At 42.4% G+C, this 18,260-nt stretch overlaps 2 protein-coding genes across 2 annotated transcripts in view; one reads left to right on the forward strand and one right to left on the reverse strand.

Moving 5' to 3' along the window:
• LOC310795211 (metalloproteinase inhibitor 3) overlaps nt 1-5,619 on the forward strand; it is a 41,877-nt gene extending 36,258 nt beyond the window's left edge. Inside the window, exon 6 of the mRNA XM_083657276.1 lies at nt 2,046-5,619. Coding sequence (XP_083513402.1) covers nt 2,046-2,243 — 198 coding nt within the window. The 3' untranslated portion in view covers nt 2,244-5,619. The remainder of the gene's footprint in view (nt 1-2,045) is intronic.
• syn3 (synapsin III) overlaps nt 1-18,260 on the reverse strand; it is a gene marked incomplete at both ends in the record, with an annotated part of 317,937 nt that overhangs the window by 213,050 nt on the left and 86,627 nt on the right. The window contains 2 exons of the mRNA XM_083657267.1: nt 7,754-7,843; nt 8,869-9,025. Coding sequence (XP_083513393.1) covers nt 7,754-7,843; nt 8,869-9,025 — 247 coding nt within the window. The remainder of the gene's footprint in view (nt 1-7,753; nt 7,844-8,868; nt 9,026-18,260) is intronic.

Raw genomic sequence — 18,260 nt, forward strand, 5'->3', positions numbered from 1 at the left:
GTGTGAGGCTGTTTTACAGTGATTGTCGCGGCGTGCCGTAAACCCCTCTTAGCCCATGTAAAATCACTGTAAACCATGGCCTCTTGGGACTTATTGCTTCATTTGAAACCTAGCTTATTTCCTGTCGGCTAACAGGAAGTAAGCCAGGGTCCATTTAGAGGTATAATAACAGATTTGTAATTCATGGTGGTGATGGTACACTGATGTCTAGAGTACCGCAGGAATGAGTCCGGAAGACCTGGATGCTAACACTTCTGTTCCTTCATCTAAAAGTCATTGGGTTTGTTGTATGGGGATTTTGGTTAAATGTTTGAAATAAGGTCTGTGGTTAACTTTGTGTTCAGCAAGTTAATCTTCAGAAATGAGGACCACTTTTATGACTTTTGAAGCGTAAATGATTTTAGAAAATGCATTGGTTAAGATTATTTTGCGGAAGAAGTTTGCTGTTTCATAAACTTTTGTTAACCACATACCTTATTTCATGCATTTAACCAAAATCCCCATACAAAAATCCCATTGACTTTTAGACTTGGGAACCAGAACTAGCAGGCAGACCTGGCATATATTTTTCAGAACATGCTTTGCTGTAACGTTAATATGTTGAAACAAAAGTTGTCTCTTAATTACAGAGAGCAATGGGCAAACGACATATGGTCTAAACCTAAGCTTAGATTATGTTCAGATGAAGCAGCGTTTTGGTCCTGAGCCCTATCATGTCACTTTCCTTTCTAACCAGATACCAGAGGTCTTTATGTGCTCAGCTGAGAATTGGTAGCCTGCCTCCTGCCATTGAAGTATGGCGGTTCACAGCTATACCAGAAGAGAACAGGATATGCAATGTCTGCGATCTAAAGGATGTTGAAAATGAGTTTCATTTCATGTTTTATTGTACTTTATATGATGATTTGAGGATTTCCTTATTTGACGAAATGCAAAAGCAAAGACCTGAGCTCTTCTGGGCAGATGATGGCCAGAAGTTGGAGTGGTTGTTTAATACTGAGGTATTTGAGACTGCTAACTTTATCTCTAGGGCCTGGAATAGAAGGCAAGCACAGCTCTTTAAGTAGGTTCAGGTGGTGGTTTTCATGCTGTACAACTTTACCGTATGTATTTTGGGTGTTTCTGTTGGTTTTATGTTTGATCATTGTTTGTTTAAATGATGAACAGTAAAAGTGTCCTGTAAGCCCATGTGGGCTGGGCTTCATTCGAAGCATCAAACTTAAATAAAGAAAATCAATCAATCATTCACTAGCATGACTAGCTGAGTTGGCCTACAAAAATGTCATCCCTGTGCTACTCTATAGAGATCCAACGTGACCACATACTTCCTGCTTCAGCTGCGCATCAGCCTCGAAAAAAATATAAATGGTGGTGAACAGCGAAAGCCAATAATTTGGCGACAATAATAAAAGGCGGGACTTTGCATCTCTATAGGGAGAATGGCACCATAGTGAAATATGAGGGTCACCCTCTGCACGAGTGTTTTAAAGCCTGAGGAGCACTTTTAGTGGTCGTTTTGTAGTGCCAAGGTGAAGGATTCAAAGATGAACTGATTAGATTTGGGTGGTCAAAGGTCAAAGTTCAAGGTCATTGTGACCTCACAAATGCCATTTTCTAGCTCGTTAACGCAATATCTCAGGAACGCCTTCACGGAATTTCCTTACATTTGGCTCAAACGTCCACTTGGACTCAAGGATGAACTGATTAGATTTTGGTGGGCAAAGGTCAAAGTTCAAGGACACTGACCTGTGAAATCATGAACGCCATTTTCTAGCTCATTAACATGATATCTCAGACAGGCCTTGACTGAATTTTGTCACATGTGGCTCAAACGTCCACTTCGACTCAAGGATGAACTGATTAGATTTTGGTGGTCAAAGTTCAAGGTCACTATGACCTCACAAATGCCATTTTCTAGCTTTTCTAGCATACATATACTGTATCTGTGTGGTCGTTCTAGTTAACTGTGCAATAAACAGTGAGTGTTCATTAGTTGCGGTTGGTATTTATGTGTGTGTCTCTCTCCCTTTGTCTCTCTCTCTCAGATCAAGCCCTGTCACTACCTGCCGTGCTTCGTCACCTCCAAGAGCGAGTGTCTGTGGACGGACATGCTGTCCCACTTTGGCTACCCAGGGTACCAGTCCCGTCACTATGCCTGCATCCAGCAGAAAGAGGGCTACTGCAGCTGGTACCGAGGCATGACCGCCCGCGACAAGACCACCATCAACGCCACCGACCCGTGAACCCAATGCACCTCGCCCACCGACCCCTGAACCCAACGCACCCCGCCCACCGACCCCTGAACCCAACGCACCCCTGCCCACCGATCCCTGAACCCAACGCACCCTGCTCACCGTGAAGCAAACGAACCCCGCCCACCGATCCGTCAAGCCAACGCACCCCACCCACCAACCCCTGAACCCAACGCACCCCCGCCCACCGACCCCTGAACGCAACGCACCACACCCACCAACCCCTGGTCCCGACACACACCTCCCACTGATCCGTGAACCCAACACACCCCGCCCACTAACCCGTGAACTCAAACCCAACCCACTGCCTCCCTCACTTCCAGAATATTACAGGACTCTTTAAACTCACCCATCTGGGCGAAAAAGACAGAAAAGAACAAATGTATAACAGTGCCTGTTTCGTAACACTTCTGATATAAAATTACACCTTTTTCTTTGTTGTACACATCGCCTGCGTCTCGGTTTGACTCTGCTTTCCACTTATTTTTTCTCGTCGCACCGCGAATCCGATGCTGTCCGTTCAACGAAACATTCCGCGGTGTTGAACAAGTTAAAGATAGTCATTTAAAGGGGCAATAAGTCAGGAATTATCCAAGTGGCAACCTCCAGGGCTGAAAAAGAAAGCACTCTCGGAAGTGTCAAACAGTTGCAGTTCCTCAAATGGCCACATCCAAATATGGTCACTTCTGGTTAAAAAAAAAAGATTGCGCCCCGGTCAAAATGCCAAACTCGAGGCTACGTCACGGTTGCTACGTCCATATTTTTAAACAGTCTCTAGCATTATCTTTATCAACCTCTAGTGGTGATCAGTTGGAAATGCAAGATAAGCATCAACAGAACCAATTTCTTCCTGCGCGAGTATATATGCGAGTATATACATATATATATTATGAATGACGATTTTTAGCCTTGAGGGGTGAAATCTTTGAGTTTTTTTTTAAAACAGAATAATAGCTGGAAAATCCATTTTTGGAAAGCGAGAAATCTCAGCAGTTGATGAAGCAGATATGTGTGGTGGTCGGGAAGAACCCTTCACATGCCGCTGCTACACATTGTTGGCAATGAGCCAAAGAAGGTCAAAAATTAGTTTTGCAGGTATTTTGAGTTATTTGGTTATTTTTATCTCCGTAGTACAAATACAACAAAAGGGAAAGCATTTATTTTTATTTTTATGGTTTTGGTGGAATTGCACTATATAAAATAGAATGTTGTGGACTGTTTAAAGCCATTCTTCTCATGTTTTACTTTTAGACACAAAATATTACAATACTCATAACTTTTGATCTGAGAGAGCTATCTCAGTCATTCAAAAAGTTATATATAGGGGGATAGTTTCTAATTTATGGGAAAACAATTTAACTGTCAAATGTTCACCGTGTAAAGGGTTCTTGCAGGCCACCACACATGGTCCTTTTGCGTTATGAGGCGGTGAAAATTCGTACTTATTGCCCCTTTAAAATGTCAAATTTGCTATAAACTATGGTAAGACTTAATAGCGAGAAAACACACAAGCTTCAAGCAAACGACCGAGGGAGTGCCAAGGCGAAGTATGATCACCACACCTCTCATTTCAGCTACAGATAGCAAAATGTTCCAAGGGGTATAATGGTATTTAATAATTGTATTGTTTCACAGTGAGGTATATCTATTATGTTCACAGTGTATACTGTAACATGTCTATTTATGGATGGTAGTATCTCTGCTTCCCAGCTGTTTGCACTGAAACTCGTTTTGGTTTCAGTTATATCACAAACACAGTTTTGCTATTGATTAAGATTAAACATATCCTGATCCAAAAAATCCAAAAATGTGCATTACAGTGCCAACACAGGGAATACCTAATCTTATTTGCAGAGAGATGGCTATATTTTATTTTTGCTGTATATATATATATAACATAAGCTAAAGAAATGACCTATCCACTCAACTGAAACCTCTGTACTATGTTTTATTTATGTTTATTAGATCAGACTAGGGATGCACGATATTATTATTATTTGATTGACAAACAGACAAGGAACCTATAAAGAAGGAAAATACATCACAGCGTTCAAATCTGTGGAAGCATTTTTCAATCAAAGGTGAAACAACACAGATACTGTATGATGGTTTATAGTGGGTCTGTCCATGCCTGCCCCATTCACTTCAATAGAAGTCTAGTCCCAATGCAAAATTTGAATGTGATGAGAGTGATGTCTCTTCCTTCTATATAAGTTACTTGCACACAGAGACGACGCAAATTGTTCAATTTCTGATCAACTATATCATATATCATATTCTTTTTTAGGGCTTTAAAGCATGAATGACAGATGAATAGATCTGGGGGCCAGGGCTCTTAAAAAAAAATTAAGATCCGGACCTATTCATAATCTTTTTTTTGGGGGGGGGGGGGTATAGCCCCCAATGCGCAGGCCTAATGACGCCCATGTTCATAACATTTAAAAAGACGGTACTTTTTTTTTATTGTTTTCGTTGCTTGATTATGAAGAGGGGAAATCTTCACCCAGCTAATGAAAGTAAAGCAGAGGTTTCAAACAATGAGCTGTTGTTGTAAGTGTATATTCCACCTTTTTTGTATTTAACTATTTGAAATGAGCAAAATATATATATATTTGTATATGAAAGTAACAATATTGTGTCTAAATTCTTCTTTGATCGTTTCCATTTGGGGCGTTTCTTTATTTTATTTTTATTTTTTTCAGTGCCGGTATCTTCAGTCCATTCCATTAACAGACACAGTTTCACCTCAGGAGCAACGGCCTGCAAAATTTGGGTTTTTAAAAACTGATAGCCGATGTTAAAATTGTATATTTTATATTTAAATAAATACATAAATAAATAAATACGTAAATAAATAAACAAACAAACCAACAAACAAACACACACACACACACACACACACACACACACACGCACACACATTGTGTTCTGGGAAACCACCAAATATAACTACCTTTGAATGAATGGATGAATTAAATAACAATTGAAGAAGAAAACAATAATAATAATAATAATAATAATAATAATAATAATAATAATAATAATAATAATAATAATAATAATAATAGGCCTATATTGTCCTTATCGGTCTAACACCAACCCAAAATGTATCTGGTTTCTGTTTTGCAACTTTTGACTCGATGATAATTTCAACGAATGCACAAAGCCATTGTTAGGCAGTATTCAAAGCAGAAAATAACGATGCCGTATCCAACAGATACGGCAGCCTCCTTGTAGCCTCCTTGCAGTATTTTTGCAGTTAAGTCCAGAAAGGCTGAGCTGCTGTTTTTGAAAATTTGCATTGAATTATCACAGCTTTCAAAAAACATCCCTCATTACATTTCCCAGATTGATTTTCTGTTTTTACGTTCGCTGTTTATTTTCATTCTCATATACATATATATATATATATATATATATATATATATATATATATATATATATATATATATATATATATATCAATCAGCTCAAACATAAAAAAAAAGTATGTATATATATATATATATATATATATATATATATATATATATATATATATATAAGTATGTATATATATATATATATATATATATATATATATATATATATATATATATATATATATCAGCTCAAACATAAAAAAAAAGTATGTATATATATATATATATATATATATAAGTATGTATATATATATATATATATATATATATATATATATTTATATATATATATATATATATATATATTTATATATATATATATATATATATATATATATATATATATATATATATATATATATATATATATATATATATATATCAGCTCAAACATAAAAAAAAAGTATGTATATATATATATATATATATAAGTATGTATATATATATATATATATATATATATATATATATATTTATATATATATATATATATATATATATATTTATATATATATATATATATATATATATTTATATATATATATATATATATATATATATATATACATACTTATATACATACTTTTTTTTAATGTTTGAGCTAAACTCTGCATTTTCAAAGTAACACAAGATAAACAGTAACTTTAATACTATTTTTGCCCTCTAGTTGGCAGCACTTTGGTCTTTTCTTAGAGGAATACCCCATCAGCCTTTCTAGTGTCAAGCAAAGACCGAAACCAGTTCTTGTAAACATCATACAATTCAGTTTTTCCTGCTGAAATCCTCGGGAGGCGTCCTCCTCTCCAGGCTCTCTCCAGCTGTGGCGTTTCTGTGTCTGTTTTTGTGCTTGGTGTTTGTGTAAATATTCTGTCTGCTTAACACAGAAACACGTGGTGTTCCTGAGTGTGTTCAACAAACAACAATGAAGCTGGTAAATGGCTGTGTACAGTAAACACTGATTCATGAAGTCTGTGGGGAGAATGTTTCCTTGTAGGGGTTACAGAAATGTTTGACTTAATTTCTGTGTTTTATATTTTTATAATAAAGATTTAATGAAAAACGGGTGACGTGGGTCTGTGTTGGTTATTTTTGTCTTCCTGTAATTGCTGGAATTCTGTATTTCGTCCAATAACTCATCCACACATGGACGTTTTGTCCATTTTGGCTTATAGATAGTCCCAGTCAACTGCTACCATCCGGGATACAAAAGAAATCACACCAATTGGTGTACAGGGAGTGCTATAATCCACCTAAAAAAATCTGCCATTTTGGAATTCTTGAAAAAATATTGCTGAGTTTCTGACCAATGTATTTATCCAGATTTGGCACAAAAAGTTCAACTGAGTGTAAAATCATGCCACAGTAGCTAACCAATCAGCTTGAAAAATGTATGCGTGGTCAGAAACATCATATGAAAATGACCTGTCAAAACACATTATTACGTTGAGAAATGAACAGCCATTACAATTACAGCCAATTGAAGTTATGAAAAATACTCTGTTAGGAGTTAGGGCTACCCTAGATTGCTAGAGGCTAATTCTTTCTCAGAAGTAACTCAGAAATGCTTGTCATAGGAGCCACATGTGATGTCATAGGACCACATGTGATGTCATAGGATGGGATGTCATAGGAGCCACATGTAGTAGGCCTATATACTTGGGGGTGTTGTTGATTTCCATTGAAGGAGGATGAGGCGTCAGGCTAGGACAGATGAAAAGTCTCTACAGCCTCTGGTGGGGAGTCAGGAAACTTTCCGGGGCAATCCCGGAGATCCCAGTATATGGGTTCTGGAGTGATATCTTCTCCAGACCAGCATGTGAGAGAACCTCTTCAAAATGGATGACCAAAATGAGCTTGACCAAAAGATATAGGAAGGAGTGGCAGGGGCCTGACGGCATCTCACACACGTTGGGTCAATGTCCGGACACAACTTGGGAAGTCTACAAAGGTCTCAGCGGTGAAGTGTAGCAGGCCATGGCAGATACAAATACAAGATGAGTGTATGGATGTAATAGTAGAGCCAGGCCCTGTTCACTACACTCTTTAAGTGGGGAAACATGATATCTACCAGGCACTTACCATCTGCATGTGGCTGGGGTAGAAGGTCTGCTCGTTCAGGGGGAACTTCTCCGGGCCAAGGGAGTGGTACAGCTTAATCATGTGAGAAAACTGGAGAAACACAAACAAACAAGACATTAAGACGTCCTCATTATTTAGGAACCGAGACAGAGCGGAGGAAAAATAAGAGCTTCATAAGTCCCACCCACGTTCACAGCACTGCATTAATAACCGGGCTCAGCGCGGATGGGACAGCACATTGGGTCTGTGGACACGTTTCATCTGGACTCACAGATGAAGATGGGGGTGAAATGTGAGACGGACCCAGCACAGCAAGAAACAGGAGTTCAGTTTAGTGCAGGTTCCTTACTGAGCTTCCTTACTGAGTTCCTTACTGAGCTGGTTCCTTACCCAAAGAAGGTTACAATGATCATCAATGGTCCTTAAAGGTGCAATGTGTAAGATTTTGCCAGAATAATAGTCAAAACACAAAAGACATGAACAATTCCCTAATTTGTAGAGTCTCTGTGAATCAAGGCATGAATACATCCCTTATATACCCATGATAGTAACCTACTTCATGAAAGCTGTTATTTCTTATGGATAATTAAATCAGATTCATTTTATTGCCATCGTGCCGATTACAGGTACAAAGCAAAATAAATGTTTAATGAGAAATTAGGGACATTACAGGGGTCAAATTAAGTGGTTTGGTTTGTACCCTTCTAGGTTCAGTCTTATACCTTGTTTTCTCAGAGTCCCTTGGTACAGACAGGTGGTCCAACTCCTTTTAATAGCCCAAATAAATCACCAGAGGCAGGCGAGGGGAGCAGCCCGGACCACTGTGTGGGGTACAGATAGAGGAGAGGAGAGGAGGAGAGGAATGGAGAGAGAAGAGAGGAGAGGAGGAGATGAGGAGGAGGAGAGGAGGAGGAGAGGAGGAGAGTAGAGGAGGAGAGGAGATGAGATGAGAAGGAGAGGAGAGAGGAGGAGAGGAGAGCAGGAGAGAGGAGGAGAGAAGAGGAAAGGAGAGAGGAGAGCAGGAGAGAGGAGGAGAGAAGAGGAGAGGAGAGAGGAGGAGAGGATAGCAGGAGAGAGGAGAGGACAGAGGAGAGGAGGAGAAGAGTGTGTCTTACCACCCATGGTTTGCTGCAGAAGTTGTAGAGGGAGAGGAGCGAATTGACGCTTGGGACGCCGCCGAACTGCAGGCCAATCACGAGGCTCCTGAAGTCCTCGCCCGGCGTCATGCTGTAGGCATGCTGCCGGATCAGAACAAAGTCCGGCTTGAAGGACCTGGGGGAAGGAAGGGGGGGGGGGGGGGGGGGGTGGGGGGGCAGACAGGGACGAGAGAACCATTGATAACTCGTTTCCGTGTTTGAGGATTCATTTCTGCAGTACTCTACACAAGAACTGTGTTTGACACCTATAACCTGACAAGGTAAAGTGGGACAGAAGCACTGCAGAGCTCCCAGCCTGACCACCCTGTCAACATGTTATCACCCCACCTCTGTCCCCACTGAACAGCTCTGTTAACCTCTGGCTGGAGGAGTGATGACATCTATAATCTTGTTGGACCATCTATCCAGTTAACACCTAATCTGTCCCGTTACAAACTGCTCTGGGAACAGTTAACACCTAATCTGTCCTGTTACAAACTGCTCTGGGAACAGTTAAGACCTAATCTGTCCCGTTACAAACTGTGTTGCCATGAGCTTTGGCCTTGTGCCCCGTTGCCAGCCTTAGGTCTCAGGGTCGCACGAGGTGCTTCCTGGCAGCAAGGTTGGTTGGATATTGGCATAGTGTGAGAATCCGAAGTTCGAAACAAAGTAAAACGTAGGGGTTGTCCTACAACCCAGGTTTTACAAGTGAGAACGAGGATTCTCACACATCTAGCCTTGCTGCTTTCGTTACGGAGCAGCAGGTCGCTGGATGCTTTGAGTGAGGTTTATGGCTTCTGGCACGGCAGTGATGTGGCGGTCACGGTGGCGGAGTGGGTGGCCGTGTCATAGCCAGATGCCAAGCTTCAGGCGTAATGGGTGGTTTTATAGAAGTCTTTTTTTTTTTCTTTTTTTTTTACATTTATCTAGTAGGATCGCTGCGGGGAGCAGCTTGGCATAGTGTGAGAATCCTCGTTCTCATTCGTAAAACCTGGGTTGTAGGACAACCCCTACGTTTTCACTTCTTTATGATTATATAGTCTGACTGCAGTGTGGAAGGACTGCTGGAGATGCTTGGTCCTGGCAGGCGGCACGGAGTGGGCGGTGCTGTTTCTCATTTGCCTACCAGTACATTGGAGGGACAAGTTCATGCAGTGGATGGGATAGACTCATCATCTCTTTTAGTAAAGTTATTGCAGCTTCCTCCCTGCGTGCCACGTCTGGAGATGATCTTAAGCGCCCTACGTTGCACTCGCTCTAACTTCTCCTCCTGTCCTTTGACAGAGCGGTCTCCTTTGTTTACTACATCAGCTGATGAGCCAAGCATCTGACAGTGCGGCGGTGACCTGCGGTGGGAGACCTATCCTCCCCAAGGAGCAGAGGAGGAAATACAGAAGCTGCAGAACCAGGAGGAGAAGATGGTTGATGGAAATGATACTGTACATTATAAAACGGCGCTCTCAAAACAAAGCAATCTGATTGGTTCACAGCTGTGGTATATTTAGTGTATACCACAGCTGGAGCCGCATCCCCGACACACTCCGCGCCTCTGAGCAAACAATAGCTAGCCTGCTAGCCTTGCAACCAACCCGTGCCAGACAACCTGTGTCACAATAATGCCTTGTGGTAGGGTTTACTGTTGTATCCTGCTAGTGACGTCATCCTTATGCGACAGCTGAGCTAAGGTAAGCGGTAACGGTAAGCAATTTCCTTTTCCCAGGATGGAGAAGGCATGGGCGGGTCAGGCCTTTGCCATCCTGGGGAAAAATATTGCTAATGGTAACAACGTTCGCTAGCTGCCTGCCGAAATGGAAACATTTAAGGTTAACTTTGACCTCCAGGGTGGCTTATCTATGGACGAGTGGATTGAGCAGTGCCTACAGGACACGTTATCTCCAGAAAAAAAAGCCACCTAGCCTCGGACCTAACGTTAACCTAACGTTAGCACAAGTATTAGCCGCTAGCTAACATTAGCCATTTGTCACCAAGCCTGTCTATAGCTGAGTTTCGTTCATCAACTGTGTCGGTTGTGCAGCTGGAGCCAGTAGAGACTGTTTTATTACACGGAAGAGTATGATTTATGAATAACAGCCATTTAAATTGGAGTTGTTTATTCCTTTCATGTTGCCATACTTGGTAACCGTTTTATAAAAGCAATAGCTCACTTCAGGCCGTGATATATGCTTATTATACCACACCTAAGGGTGTGAAGCACGACCCTTAGGTGGTATATACTGCGCTCTCGAGCTCAGTTGAATCCACACAGAAGATAGCGGCCAAGGTTGCAACGCAGGTTGTTGATAGTTTATGCTAGTTTATCTTTTCATTGTGCACTGTTTATCGTCTTTATCATCAGCATCCGAGTCAGGTATTACCCAGTTCAGGGAGACTCCAGTTCTTACACAGAGGTCGTTGAAGTAAAGTCAGGCCAGTCCGACCCAGTCTCACGTAGTCAGACCCACCGTCGACGTCAGCAAGCTTCCAGTGACGGAGGGTCTGAATCACACAAGTCTTCGGTGTAATCTGGTTGGCTGGGCTGTGATGGAAGTTATACATGTCATACAGCGTGTCATACAGCGTGCCTCCCATATTACAGTGCGTTCAGTGGAACACCGTGAAGCACCGTGAAGAGAGAAGCGATAAAAGGAGCGACCAAACAGTAGATAGGCTGTCTTGCAGGATCGTAGTTTATCTCTATTGTGCGAACTGAATGATTTGGAGCAAAGAAGGCAGCCAAAGTTTGCAGTTTTAGTCGGCGTGGTGGTGAAGTTGATGTTTTCACCCGGGGTCTATTTAGCTGTTGCACACATTCTGAATGCACCGCCCACGAGCTCCATGGTTGGTCAATTCATGTGTCTGTCACGCATGTTTTTTTTGTCTTAGGGGGCAAAAACTTTTGAGAGTTGTGCTCCAGGCGTAGGCGTAGTCAAGTGTGTGTGCGCATGCGTCGGGAGCAGGCTGGTCTCGGCACAACACAAGAAAGTCGTTTAGCAGTTTTTTAACATCTAAACCTATATGACTTTTTATTAACATCAACCGCCCACACACCCGTTGCAACTGCCACCGTTAATGTAGACGATGCTAACAATGTTTGGAAGGCTCGTTCTGACAATGTGTCTGATCACCGTATTGAGGCTCGCTTTCAAACAAGCGTTGCTCAGCGGGAGAGTATATGAATTACCAGAGCAGGTCGACCCAGCCGTGAAACACCTGGCATACAGGCCGCCAATTGACACAAATTTTGTTGAGTACCAAAATCCCTTGTCTGAACAACAATGGACAGCCTTCCAAGACAGTGAAAGAGCCTTCAGAGTCGGACTTAACACCAGGCGACTACAAGAAAGGCATTTTGCTTCCTCTGGAGACCCGAGAGCACACACACACACCCACACACACACCCACACACACACAAACACATTCATCAAATGAATGTGACATTCATTGACATAATGCATTCCCTAGCCCCTATCCCTAACCTTAACCCTAAACCCAATTCTAGCCTAACCCTTCAAACCAAGTCTTACCCTTCAAACAGCCCTTTGAAGGTGTGTGAGGAAGTGAGGACTGACCAAAATGTCCTCAGTTTCCTAAAATGTCCTCACTTCCCAGTGATAAAACTCAAATTGGTCCTCACTAAGATAGCTGTACAAGCACAGACACACACACACACACACACACACACACACACACACACACACAAACACGCATGCACACACACTGAATCTCTTACCCTCTCCTTCAACCCCATGAAAGCCCATTTTAATCAACCATAGAGCTGTCTGCACCGACATTCAATACCTCAGACAGGTTCATCCTGTTACTCAGCGTTCAGACGTGTGGCTTTAGAGGCGTGGCTTTAGAGGCGTGGGACGGTGAGGACCTAGCCTGCCTGCCGGGTCAATATAGACGGTTTTCACTGAATTGTGTGAGGCTGTGGTTTCAGGTGATTTTACAACAGCTAAGATAATCAATGACTAGGTGTGCATTATACGGTTTTAATGCACACCTGCCGGCCAATCAGAAACGAGTATTTACCGAGACCATGGTATAAGAAGGGTTTATGGCATGCAGCAACGCACGTGTGCCGTAAACCCCTGTAGCTGTTGTAAAATCACTGTAAACCATGGCCTCTTTGGGCTTATTGCTTAATTTGAAACCTAGCTTATTTCCTGTCACTGCAACAGGAAGTGAACTAGGGTTAATTTAGAATGTTTATGTTGTCAAGTTAAAACATATTAGCCATAATGGCCCCGCTAATTCACTGCAACTCGTAACAACACTCACTTCCTTTTCTGCCAGAGGTCCGTTGGTGCCCCATCACTCTCCCAGCTCCAGCGACTCCTCCCCCCCCCCAACCATTACAGTTCACGTTCGCCTGGGACCATTCTCCGAAATCTTTAATGCAATCACCATTTAGTGGCCAAACGCCTAATTCGTCTTGCCAGTACATCTGCTTTAAGGGCACTTAAGGGCAGAGTACAGCGACTAATGATCGCTCGGCGAGCAACGCTGAACATTATAATGATAATGTCTGATATATAATGTATAATAATTATCGCCGGACGCTGATTTTCAGCGGTCGCTCATAAAAAGTATAAGCACGAGGCGATAGGAGAATGCGTCGCAGAGGCGCAGTTTCATTTCATTTGCTACATTTTCATTTTCTCTCAAGACATGGAAAAACAAGAGCTAGCCGCAGCTAGCCAGCGATGGGGTCAAAGTTCAATCCAAATTAAGTCTTGGCGATGGTCGCAACCGTCGCTGGAAGTATAAACGTATATCATTGCCACCGACAATGGAATATCATCATGGTCCATCGCAATCACCATAGATCGACGCTGTACTATAAACTGTCCTTTAGTTACACCATCTCCTGTTTGGATTCCAAATGTGTGTCATTCGAATTAATCTCCGTCTCATGTTGTTTTTGAGTGGTTGCCATGCGCTGGTTGGCCCCCCGCTGGAGCCTCGTGCCTGGAGCCAGGCAAAGAGAACGCAACATGATGCGATCCCAGAATCTTGTACACAGAAAAAGGGTTCTTCACGGGTTCCGCCTTGGTTCAGTTGATAAGGTGGATTTGTTTTCAAATGTAGGTTACCGTGGCACAGTAAACAGTGTTGCCAGATTGGGCGTTTTTCCGCTAATTGGGCTGTTTTGGGTTCCATTCTGTGAGGGAAAAAGTCAAGTCAAGTTTATTTGTATAGCCCTAATTCACAAGCATGTCTCAGAGGGCTTCACAGAAAATATGTCAAGCTAATTCTAGCTGAGACAACAGTAGGAAATTACAGTAGTAATGATAACACATTGAACAATTGATAGAGAAATATAGAAAATATAGAAATATAGGAGAGAGCAGAGGAGAGAGCAGGAGAAGGATGGGAGAGCAGGGGGAATGTGAGAGAGGAGAGAGGTGGGGAGGGAATGGGAAATGTTGGGGAGTAGAGGAGGTGGGGAAGGAGCAGGGGAAGGGGGAAAGAGGAGAGAGCAGGAGAAGGGAGGGGGGAGAGCGGGGGATGTGGGGAGGAGAGAACATGGAAAGGGAGGAGGTGGGGAGGGAATAGGAAATGTGGGGGAGGAGAGAACAGGGAAGGAGAGGTGGGGAAGGGGGAAAGAGAAAGATAATGGGTGCCATGTTTTAGAATATAATGGATGCCGTTCTTTAGAACAGTGGGGGGGGGGGATTTCAGGAAGGGGAGGAGGTGGGGAGGGAGAGCAGGGGGAGTATGAGAGAGAGTATGTGGAGAGAACAGGGAAAGGAGGGGATGCCATGCTTTAGAGTAGAATGAGTGGCATGCTTTAGAGCAGGGGCACTCAATTAAAATTCAAAGAGGTCCAGATAGAGAAAATATCCTCAAGCGAAGGTCCGGAACATCCTAACGTAGCTTGCATTATGATTCAGTGCCATTGAACTACTTCAATGAGGCTACTTCAATGATTGCAGTAGCGGTAGCCTAATGGTACAATGTCTGTATGTAGTCAGCGACTGACTGTTAAATCAAATAACATCAACAATGTTGATTAATTTACAGTTTTCATATTTAACTGGATTAATTATAAATAACTAGCCTATTATAATAATCAATACATGTTCTTTTCTCATTTCAAGTAAAATAATGGCTGCATTTAAAAAATAAGTTCCCTCTTTTCTTAACTCCATTTCACATTTTTATCAGTCTCAGGCTCTCAGCCAACAGAAGTGAGCTCCCACCCTGTCTCTCTGTCTGTCTGTCTGTCTGTCTGTCTGCCTGCCTGTCTGTCTGTCTATCTGCCTGCCTGCCTGTCTTTCTATCTATCGATCGTTCGCATTGCAAACTTTGCATGCTGTTGGGCAGTGAATGTGTGTACCCTCAGTCTGGATTTGAGTGTGTGTTTGCTCATGTGTAGCGCTTCCATAGACAGCTGGTCAGGATCGCATCACACTTCACGAGACATACTGATTTTGAACTGCCCGTGAGACCAATGAATGAACATGAGTCTGCGTGCTCTGGATTAAAACTAAAGCTTTGTTTTTGCGGTCTACTCGTTTCTTTTGAGCACGCCATGTGAAATTACTTCTATCTCTCGCATTTGTCTGAGTCTCGCCTCTCCTCCGTCCGTGTGTCACTCTCCTGCAGCAGCAGCAGCAGCAGCACAGCCTAGGCAAGCAACAGGCAGAATCGATTCGCTTGTTGATTGGCTGAGTAGCATCACGTGTGATGATTTACAGCACATGCATTGGTCTGTGAGCTTCCTGGCAGATAAACCAGTACCGTAAAGGCTAGAAAAGCATGTGCCGGTTAAAAGAGAAACGCTCCATGAAAATGTAACTATTCAATGATTTGTAGAGGGCTCGGTCCGGATAGGACGGCATCTGGGTCCGGATGTGGACCGGAGTCCGGACTTTGAGGAACGCTGCTTTAGAGTGTGAGAGAGGAGAGAGCAGGAAAAGTGGGGAGGAAATCAGACAATCTGACTACTCTAGACATTAACCGGAACTAACTAGGACACAGGGAATCTAGCTAATCTACAGCCTAGCCTGGCCTGTCCTATTCTGCTCTAGTCTGATTTTAGCCTGATCGCTATAACAGGTCTACAGCCTATAGTTAGGCTGTAGCTAATCTATCGCCTAACCTAAGCTATTCTAACCTACTGGCATCCCTCGACCAGCACTGATACCCCCCACCCCGGCCCCCGCCCCCACACACATAAGGCGTGGGAGAGAAGGCCAGGACACGGTGGCATCCCCCTCACCCCCAGTGCGCGCAAGGAAACCTTTCCACCACATGGATTGCCTCAGTGACTTGTTGGCTGAGGAGGAACCTTGTGAGGGCCAAAGTACTGTAGGGGCCCAGCTATGGAGCCAGCTTCCCTAATTGACAGAGGAAGCTTGTTCCAGAGATGCAGCACGGTAAGAAAATGCTCTGCTACCTGCTGATTTTTTCTTAATTTTAGGGACGGTAAGATAATTACCGTCCTGTGAGCGGAGAGTACGCGTGGAAACATAAGGAATGATTAGCTCAGATAAGTATGGGGGTGCGAGACCGTGCAAAGATGTATAGGTTAACAGAAGCACCTTAAAGTCAGATCTGGCCTGAATTGGGAGCAAGTGGAGGGAGATTAAAACTGGAATTATATGATCAAACTTCTTAGTTCTGGTTAGAATTCTAGCAGCGGCGTTTTGCACGAGTTGTAATTTATTTGTGCTACAAAGTGGAAGGCCAGAGAATAAGACATTACAGTAGTCAAGTCTAGATGAAACAAAGGCGTGTATTAAGGTTTCGGCATCCGTTGCATTTAGCAAGGGACGGATCTTTGAGATATTGTGAAGATGAAAGCAATCTATTTTAGTGATATCCTTAATGTGAGCATCGAATGAAAGAGTAGAATCAAAGGTAACACCTAGGTTTTTCACCTTTGAGTTTGGAGTAGTAATTACGCAGCTCTCAATATTCAGACTAAGATAATTGAGAAGCGGAAGTTGGGTTTTTGGGCCAACAACTAGTAATTCAGTTTTGTTGGCGTTTAGTCGCAATTTTTTTTTTTACATCCAATCTGTAACAGCAATTAAGCAGGATTCAAGATTAGCGAGTTTAGAGCGGTCGTCTGGTCTAATTAGTATATAAATTTGTGTATCATCGGCATAACAGTGGAAATTAATGCCATATCTGCTGAAAATTTCGCCAAGAGGCAGTAAGTAAACACCAAAGAGTAAGGGACCCAGGACTGATCCTTGCGGTACACCAAACTTCACTGAGGAGAATGTGGACATAATATTTTTATATGAGACACAATGTGTCCTATCAGACAAATATGATTTTAGCCAGGATAGGGCAGCGCCTCGGATACCTACGTAGTTAGATAAGCGGTCTAGGACGATGTTATGATCGATTGTATCGAAGGCTGCACTTAAGTCTAATAGAATGAGAAGAGAGGAAAAATTAGAGTCTGACGCGAGGAGAAGGTCATTGGTTACTTTTGTAAGAGCAGTTTTAGTACTATGGAATTATCTAAAACCGGATTGAAAGGGATCGAGAAGTTTATTACGGGAGAGGTAGTCAGTTAATTGGGTTGAGACTACTTTTTCAAGAACTTTAGAGAGGAAGGGGAGATTTGAGATTGGTCTGAAATTGTTAAGAACCTCAGAATCAAGATTTGGCTTTTTAAGTAGAGGTTTAATTACAGCAGATTTGAAGGAGGCAGGGACAATGCCAGAGGAGAGAGAGCTATTGATAATGTTAAGTAAGGGGGGGCCTAGTATTGGAAGAAGTTCCTTAATCAACTTTGCAGGGAGAGGGTCGAATAAACAGGTTGTAGATTTAGATAAAAGTACAATTTTTGAAAGTGCATTTAGAGAGATAGTCTCAAAATGCGAGAGCATGGTACTCTCATCTAAGGTTCAAAGAACAGGGCTAAGAGAGGGGTTAACACCCTTAGTGAGTACTAGAGAGTTGCTAATTTAATCTCTAATACAGATAATTTTGCGGTTAAAGAAGTCAAGGAAGTAATTAGCTGTAAATGGAGAGTTTGTATTGGGGGAGGGTTTGCGAGTAAGATTTGTGACCGTGTCAAATAGAAGTTTTGGATTATTTGTATTAGTGTTAAGATCTGATAGGTAGGAGGCTCTAGCAGCGGAGAGCATACGTTTGTATTTTAATAGGCTATCACTCCAAGCTAGTCGATAGACTTCAAGCTTGGATGAGCACCATTTACGTTCTAGTTTTCTGCATATTAGTTTTTGTGCACATGTATCGTCAGTATGCCAAGGCGAGGGTTTTTTAGGGAGGCGGATTTTAGTACGTAGAGGTGCGATAGAATCAATCGAGGCGAGTAGGATTGAGTTACATTTATTTTTGAATTTGTTAATGGAGTCGATCCGCTCTGGGAGAGAGGA

The sequence above is a fragment of the Poromitra crassiceps genome (genome assembly GCF_964638095.1).
Source record: "Poromitra crassiceps genome assembly, chromosome: 2".
Lineage (NCBI taxonomy): Eukaryota > Metazoa > Chordata > Actinopteri > Beryciformes > Melamphaidae > Poromitra > Poromitra crassiceps.